Source organism: Dendropsophus ebraccatus, chromosome 11 (assembly GCF_027789765.1).
Source record: "Dendropsophus ebraccatus isolate aDenEbr1 chromosome 11, aDenEbr1.pat, whole genome shotgun sequence".
NCBI lineage: Eukaryota > Metazoa > Chordata > Amphibia > Anura > Hylidae > Dendropsophus > Dendropsophus ebraccatus.
Genome location: NC_091464.1, coordinates 84,253,675 through 84,262,824, shown reverse-complemented (window position 1 = coordinate 84,262,824; position 9,150 = coordinate 84,253,675). Strand labels below are relative to the sequence as shown.

The following is a 9,150-nucleotide window of genomic DNA, read 5'->3' as shown; positions in this document are numbered from 1 at the left end:
ATCAGAACTGGACCATGGAAAGTGGCCTGGTGTGAAGTGGTCACCTGGTGTGTGCATTGCTCAGCTGGGAAATGGCACCAGGATGTACTGTGGAAGGAAGACAAGCTAGTGGAGACAGTACAATGCTTTAGGCAATGTTCCGCTTGGAAATGTAGGAACTGAAGGTGAACTCCAGCCAAATTCAACAAAAAAAAACCCGGCAGGGTTGGTTATGCAAACCTGTAGGATGTGCTGGATAAAAACAATGGAACGTCCAATTCACAATTAACAGGACTTGAAGGATCGTCCGCTAACTACTTGAAGGGCAGCTTCTGAGGCATTGTGGAGTCCATGTCTTGCCAGGTCACAGCTGTTTTGTTGACATGAAGGGGACCTATACAATATAGGGCAGGTCTTAATATTATATTTGGGAGGGTTTTCCATTAGTATACTTTTTGTTAAAGAAGAAGTCCGGGGATTTTGAAAATCTGGCAGGGGGGGGGGAAGTATAAACTTACCTCTCTACATGTCCGCAGTGAGTGGCGGACCGGCCTCGGGACCCCCGCTGGGCTCCAGGATCTCGAGTGTTCACTCAGCCAATCAAAGACTGGGATGGGACGCAGTTCCAGTCACTGATTGGGCAGCCAGTCCTTCAGCTGGGACAGGCATTTTCCCCCAGAGTCGTGACGTCATCGCAAATGGGAGGAAAGACTTCTGGTGTGGCTCCCATTCCTGCTGCTCACCATGGGTACAGGGATAGGTAAGTGCCTATATGTTATCAAATTCCCCCCCTACCCCTGTCGGATTTTTAAAATCCCCAGACTTCTCCTTTAAGAGTATGTTCACACTGAGTAAATTAAGAGGAAAGTTACACCGCCTGTCAGTGTGTCATATCCTGTCCTTGGGAGAGCGCCCGCTGCTGCCGCTCTCCGCTCTAGGAAGTGACAGTGAAGAAGCACGCAGCGGAGAAGCACGCACTCTCCCATAGACGGGCAATGACACACTGAGAAAAGCAGGATCTTCCCGCATAATTCCGCCTAATTTATCATTGGCATAATCGTTAACGATAAACGATCCAAATGACCGCTATTGCGAAAGACCTGAAATCATTCACCCATTTACATGGAACGATAATTGTTACTTATGATCGTTCTTGCGGTTGTCTTGTCGTCGCTATTGCGTTCGTCACTACTGCTAACAACCGAACAACATGTTATTCAATGTGAACAATTTGCGAACGAGCAACGATAAAAATAGGTCCAGGTCTTATTAAACGATCAACAATTTCTCGTTCGGTCGTTAATCGTTAACTGCTATTCAAATAAACGATTATTGTTTAGATTCGAAAGACTTACTTAATCGGAACCATAATCGTCCCGTGGAATAGGGCCCTTACTGTATTGGAAAGCATGATATGTCCTCAATACAATTTCTTCCTATTATGCATTTTTGCTAGAATTTCAGTCTATGCTGAAGTTATGTAATTGTATGCCAGGCCTTACATTCAGCGTATACTTCAGAAGGTTTTCCTGAGTATAGTTCACAGGCAGCAGTTCTAGAGCGTCAGGCTTCAGACCAGATGTTTAATATTCCTGTGATCACGCTTCCTTGTTAATTCCGCTCCAGTCATGTAATCTTTGTCATTTTTATAGTTATAATAACAATAAGAATGAATGTTAGAAAGCGGGCTGCAGTCCTTCATAGGATTAATGAGCTACTAGGTCTCTCTGTGATTCTTTACTATGGGTGTAAACTTCTAGCATGAAATATAGTTATGAATACAGATCATACTCCTAACACATCTCTTGTGTACTACTGTGTGCACCAATAAACCTGCCAATAACCTCCTTTTCTGTAGATCTTGCTCTTTTTGGGCAGAACTGTGAACAAACTGTGGATCTGCTAGATCGGCTATTACACGTAGCAGTGCGCGGTTTTTGGGGGCGACAATTATAGGTCAGAACCTATATCAACGATCATCAGCTGATCTTTGTGCTGCTGACACGGAACGATAATCGGCTGAACAAGGCCGATTCGGCCGAATATAGTTCCGTGTAATAGTACCCTATGGGCCCTATTACACGGGACGATTATCATGCGAAAAATCGTTATATTGTTCGAATTTAAACAATATTCATTCCATGTGTATACAGGCAACGATTGAAAACACTCAAGTGTCATTTTTTTAAGTTGTCCATAAAATCACTGCTAATCGTTCGCTAATAGTCCTGTTAATGTACTCATTGTTTGTTTTTTTGCTGGGATCAGTAGGAGTAAGCGATCGTGATAACAGTCAAAACTAACGACTATTGTTTTTTGGTTTATGGCGAATGATTTCAGGTCGTTCCAAAAAGCGATTGTATGTGACCATTTATCGTTAATTGGTAATCGTTAAAATTCACTTAGTCTAACAGGACCCTAAGATCTGATGTGGTTGGTGCAGAGTTAACCTAAGAGTTTTTTAGGGGGAGACTTATCAAACATGGTGTAAAGTGAAACTGGCTCAGTTGCCCCTAGCAACCAATCAGATTCCACCTTTCATTTTCCAAAGAGTCTGTGAGGAATGAAAGGTGGAATCTGATTGGTTGCTAGGGGCAACTGAGCCAGTTTCACTTTACACCATGTTTGATAAATTTCCCTCTTAGTTACTTCCTAAAATGTGTAGGATACATGAGGTGATGAAATTTACGCCAGTTAGCTTCCAGCGTTAAAGAAATGTCAATTGAGATTTTTATGATAGCTCAGAGGTCCAGGACTAAATGCTGCCTTATTAAGCTAAACATCACTTGCACCTATTATGGCTGAAACCCATAGACTAAAGATCCTATTGCATGGAGCAATTATCGTTTAAAAAGTGGCTATAACGACCAAAAATGAGCGATTATCTGCCCGTGTAATTATACCCAGTGATCAAACGACGAACAAAAAGATGTTAATCGTTCTCTTTCAACGTGTGGTAGTTCGCTGATTTTTTGCATTTCTGTTTGCAGATATAACATGCTGAGTGGGTCCCGAAGAACGTTTGGCGCCCATATAACTACAGCTACTACAGTTTTCACGTTCGCTATGTGTACTAGGGCTTTTAAGTAAATGGAAAAAGTGCAACAATGCAAAGACACATTTTAAGTGTCACTGTTGTTACAAAAAACTTTTAACATGTCATAGAGATATGTCAAAAGTTTTGATTGGGCCAGGTCTGAGTGTTCACACCTGTACTAATCAGGAGAACAAGCCAGGAGAGGACGCACTACAGCACGTCCACTCTCCCAAAAAAAAAAAAAAAAAAGAGTAAAAAAAGAGACCTATAATGGAGCTCTATGGAGCCCTGTTTTGTTTTTCTAACTGGGGGAAAAGGATGTGCTGCAGCGCGGTCTTCTCCTGATCGGTACAGATATGAACACTCAGACCTGGACCGATCAGAACTTTTGGCATATCTTTATCACATGTCCAAAGTTTTTTGTAACAACAGTGACACTTTAAAAACATATAAAAAGTTGTAGCTTTTACTTCTTGTCTAATTTAATTTTCACAGCCTATTCAATAATAATACAGCCACCTCTGTTAATTGTACTATGCTCGTCTGTTGTAAGATTGCCCTCAGGAAGCCATGTAATATGTTCTTCTTTACATTTTTGCATTCAGGGATTATTATTATTATTATTGAGCAGGGTAAAGGCCTCTGTGAGTCTCTCTGCAGCCTGTGTTACATTCAGCTCCCGTAATAGCCGCCCCCCTGATCGAGACATCATCAGCGCCTGTTAAACCTCCATAACAACTCTGCCAGTTTCTGGCAATTGTCGATATGTCCATTCCAATTTTCATAGCTGCTGCCTTATTGAAATCATAGCACATACTGTACCTAGAAGGCATGTTCTTGTCTGCCAGACCTGACAGCTATTGACAGCTAGATGCAATGGGCAGCAGGGGAGCTGGACAGACCCAGTGCTACTTGCATTTAGCACCCTTTAGGCTGTGTGAGTTTGGAATCAATGTAATGGAAAGATTAAAAGACCTCTCCCTTCCCCTCTGATAAATAGATTACAAGGGATTGGCTTATATAAAAACCGTGGCTTGAACTGCTGCTTTGTTGTTTTTTCTTTCCCTCCCTTCCTTAAAGTCAGCTTAAGAGGGGGGCGGCTTGGAGTGATCTAAACCTTTCACTAGCTATAGCCGCTCAGTAGTTGACAGGAACACTCAACAACTTGTCCTGGCTTTTCACTACACCGGTGGGAGAATCCCAGACCTGGGCCTTTCTTCCATGGAATACGAGGAAGACGATGATGACATTCACTTTGCCAAATGGATGAGCAGTTTCTGGGGGCATAGTGGGGTCGAAGAGAGTGAGAAGGACCTCAGGAGCCATAGGAAAAGGCAATCCCGTGCACTGTCCGAGAGGAGAGCATCTCTTCCTTGCCCGGTATGTAACTTTTATCAGCCATAAGGAAATCAGAACGAGTAGTGAGAAGAGGGTCACATTCATACAATATTTGTAAATTTTTTATTTTTTTTGGATTGATATTATATTTGAAAATAGACAAAATAATCAAATTCAGGGGAAAATATAGAACATTAATTTTTAAGAATAAATAACTATAACGAGAAAAGGTGGCACCATGCCATCAAAGGTTTGTATAAGCTTTAACATTCACCTTATAATATTATTTTTTTTTATAAGCCATGAAGCTGATCTTGATATATACAGTAATACCTCGGTTTTCGAACGCTTTGGAACTCGAACTGCTTGGTATTCGAACTAAAATTTACCCTGAAGTAGTGTTTGGAATCCAAACTTTGCTCGGTTTTCGAACATTTTTCGAGCGTTTTTGCGAGCGTGGATGGTGGGTTGTACCTGGCGAGTTAAGCAGTGGTGAGGCTTCACATACAGTACAGTGCTGTATAAGACTGCTGGAGTGCATATACAGTGCAGTAGTAGTACAGGCAGTGCACCACCATCTCCCATACATTACAGTGCTTGGATGGGGGGGACGCTATACAGTAAAGGATGGGTGAGGAGTTGGTGACTACTGTACTATAATTGCTGGTTCTGATGAACATTTCTTATGTTTAATGTCCTGTACAGTATATAGTGCTGCTCTGTAATGTACTGTAGTAATTATACTGAGCACTTATCAGTGTAATAAATGAGTATTGTAGGTAATTATTGGTGGCTGCTGGAACTAATTAATCACATTTACATTATTTCCTATGGGAAGACACTGCTCAAACTGCTTGGTTCTCAAACTGCCTTCCGGAACCAATTAAGTTCGAGAACCGAGGTACCACTGTATCAACAATATACCTTAAGGGTGCGTTCACACCTACAGGATCTGCAGCAGATTTAATGCTGTGTTCAGTTATTTAAATGAAATCTGCTGCAGAAAATCAGCTGCAGATCCTGTAGGTGTGAACGCACAATAAAGGGTTTTTCTCATCTCAACTAATATAATTATACTTATAGGACTTGCCAAGCTAAATATTTTTGCATATACATTCATTTATCTAACTTTCCTCCTGATATGCTGCTCTTTATCTCCTATTGTTGACAGATCGTTTTCTAAGTTACAGATCACCACTCTGCTCTAAAAGCAGTGGTCTGGTGGGTGTATAAATAGATATAGTATACATATTATATAGTGTGTCCACTGCATCACTATACATCTACATTATAGCTATATATTCACCAGCCAGACCCAGGGCCGTATTAACAACTGCTGCTGCCCTAGGCACTAAACCTGAAGACGCCCCATCTTCACACACCGATTGGCCTTACCAGACCTGACCAATACCACCATACCCCCCACCCCCCTGGAAAAGACACCAGATTTACTGGCAAGTCTGAACCAGAGGTTGTAGACTAAAAAAATAAAAAAAAAATAAAAATGTTTTTTTCCTTCCCCTGCTCCCTGGTGCTGCCCCCCTGCAAGGTGCTGCCCTAGGCACCGGACCACGGGTGCCTAGTGGTAAATACGGCCCTGGCCAGACCACTGTTTTAGAGTAGACTGGTGGTCGATAACCTAGACAATGAGCTGTCAACAATGGGAGGAAAGAGCGGCATATAAGGAAAAGAAGGCAAACTTGCTAAATTACTATTAATAAAAATATACAACTTGTACAACTGTGTTAGTTGAGAAAGTATCTATATATATATATATATATATATATTTTTTTTTTTTTTTCTATTGCAAAAGAAGTCCAATCTACATGTAAAGATCATACATTTCTTAGGATGCCAAATAAACCTGTAACATAAAAAAGTCAGTTATAACATTTTTTGTCCTGCAGTATTTATGAGGTTACTGATATATTTTGTTGATGCCGGAAATTAAGAGATTTCGTTTTTGGTTTTATTGGTCATATTATTGGCACAGTCACCCAATAATTTTCGCAAAAACTGAATCTTTTGTTTAAAGTGACTGTCACTTCTGAACCCCTCTAAACTAGTAACTAGCAAATAGCTTGACAGATGTTTATTCTAAGTGTAGCTTCACACACAACGTATCTGCAGCAGATTTCTTGCTGCAAATTCGCTGTGAAATCTGTTGCGGATACTTGCCCATTCACTTCAATGGGCTGCCAATTAGTGCGCTGCCCTGCCGCAGAACTCTGATTGGCTGACCGCTGGGAGAGACGCCGGGAGGCCCTGATGCAGGCAGGAGCAGGGACCTGGTAAAGTATCTTCCTGCGCCGTGGTGGTTAATGGCGATGTGTTTGACATACTCATCACCCCGCTGTGAGTATGTCAGACCATTGGAGTAAATGGGCATTGCAGCGAAATCTGTGGATACGTTGTGTGTGAAGCTACCCTTAAAAATCAGCATTTTTTAAAATCTTTCTACCCTGTTCCCCTGCTATAAGCCCTCAGTTTAGGGAGTTCATTATTTCCCAAGTTAAAGTAGTCCTCTGTATGCATCAGCAGGCCTTGTTTGCCGTGGGGACATGCAAGTGAGTAGAAAGAGGGAAACATTTTTTAAAAGAATCAATATCTTCTATGTCATTTACTATACTTTAGTTTAGGGGTAGTTTTGGAGGTGACATGGTCTATTCAACTTTAAAGGCAATCTGCCACTAGGTTTATGTCGCCTTCAATGAGGGCAGCATAAGCAGAAATGCTGAACAGATCAGTGTATCATTTACATCTTTCTGTTCAGCCGTTCTCCTAATATGCAGGAGAATAGGATTCTTGCCACACCCCTCCCCCATCCTCCAGCTGCTGATTGACAGTTCACTGCCTATACATAGCATGGATAGATAGCTGCCAATCAGCAGCTGGTGGGCGGAGTTCTCTGCTTCACATGAATATCCAGGACTACTGGGCTCATGCACATAATGGAGAGGACTACTTATTGTCCAGGTTATTCAGGAGGATCTCTCTGGATCAGCTGCACGGAACAATGTAAGTGATACATCATTCTGTTCAGCTTCCCTGTCACTAGTTTATGCTACCCTGAGATAGGACAGCAGAAAACTACTGACAGAGTTTCTTTAACATAGAAAACTGTAAAAGGCCAGTTTTTCTACTCCTGAAATTTTGCAGGCTTTTGTTTAATTTCTTGTTCGCCTATGTACTATTCAGTAGCCTGACATGTTCATACCATCACTTCCTGCAGGACATACAGCAGCTGATAAGTACTAAAAAGACTGGAAATTTTTAAACAGAAGAAAATTACAAATCTGTATAACTTTCGGAAACTAATTGATTTGAAAGAAAAAGATTTCCCCTTTAAGGAAGTGGCCTAAATATGGAAACTAGCCAACTACATTTACGCCATTAAAGTGACTGGGCCTGCTGCATCACTGCCTCCATTGGCATCCCTATACTGATATATGGAAATTTATGAAGAGTCATGATGTCACCGGTCACTTGATTCCCCAATAAATGGGTGACTACATTGCTGTGGACAGTGGACATCAAGGGAGGAAATATCTAGTAGGAAAAATTGGACCACCCCTTTAATGACTTTCTCCATCAATATCCACACTATGCGTGAAGTTTGTCAAACAAGAAGGAGGGGGCATCATAGCAACCAATCAGATTCTTACTTTCATTATTCATAGGCCTTTATTACAATGAAAGCTGATATCTGGTTGCTATGGGTAACTGCTCCTCTGTCTCTGTGTGATATATCCCGCCCCTATCTGTATACTGTATACATATCTGCCAGTGTTTGGCTGGGATACACCAGAAGAAATGATAAATAGAAATGATTCTATTTATATAGAAAATATAATTAATAATAACAATATATTGATATAATTATTATTGACAATATATTAATGATATAAAATATTTTTGGAACAACTAATAAAATGTAGGCCCTGGTAGTAAGCGAGTGGCTCCACAATGAGATCCTGATAGGATTTGGACGTTCTGGACTATTGATGCCCCCTATTGGGTCCAGTGTCTGGGCCAACCGGAGGAGCTCTGGGCGGCCAAAATAGCTGTGATCACACGTATTGATTGTATTGGGAATAGCGTATACGTAACAAGATGTCACTTTTGTATTCACATTGATAGGTATCCAACTGGTAGATAGTGAAGAGAATGGCATAATGACTACAGAAGCCATAGGCAATACTCTGAGCTAAACAACCTGGAGTCTTTATGTATTTAGCTCACAAAGCATTGTCTAGACTAGATTTAACTTTATTTACTTAGCTTTACCATGGTATGACACCGGCCGTTCTGTGACCCAGCCGTGTCAAAGAACGACCGGTGTCAGTGAAGATCATCCCGACCAGTACTACCGTATCGGCCAGATGAAGTTCATCTGTGCTGAATTTGGATGCAGGTGCATTCTTGTTCGCCCACATCCCAATTCACTATAGCACACAATGGAGTGTGTGGCTGGAGCTGCACTCCCCATTGTGTGAACTGACATGTCAGTTTTCCGTGCGGCCAGTTGGAATCCCAGGCGGAGTGTGTACTATGGAGGACATTTATGAAACGTATGCCCTAAGCGTACGCCAGGGAGAAGGTGCAGATTCGCCCCTTCTTCCCGGCGGGCTGGGGCTGGGGGAGCTGGGGGGGGGGCGTGAAAAGGCGGGAAGGAGGTGTGGCCTCCTCCAGCGCCTCCTTTAATCATGATCCAAATCTACACCTGCTGGGCGCAAGTTAGTGGGTCCAGCCGGATTTACTAAGAGACGTGCGCCTGCTGGGGAAAAGGGGCGGGG

General features: G+C 42.0%; 1 protein-coding gene across 1 annotated transcript in view; it reads left to right on the top strand.

Moving 5' to 3' along the window:
- Positions 1–4,035: 4,035 nt before the first annotated feature.
- Positions 4,036–9,150, top strand: part of LNP1 (leukemia NUP98 fusion partner 1) — a 51,224-nt gene continuing 46,109 nt past the window's right edge. Inside the window, exon 1 of the mRNA XM_069945758.1 lies at positions 4,036–4,396. Coding sequence (XP_069801859.1) covers positions 4,238–4,396 — 159 coding nt within the window. The 5' untranslated portion in view covers positions 4,036–4,237. The remainder of the gene's footprint in view (positions 4,397–9,150) is intronic.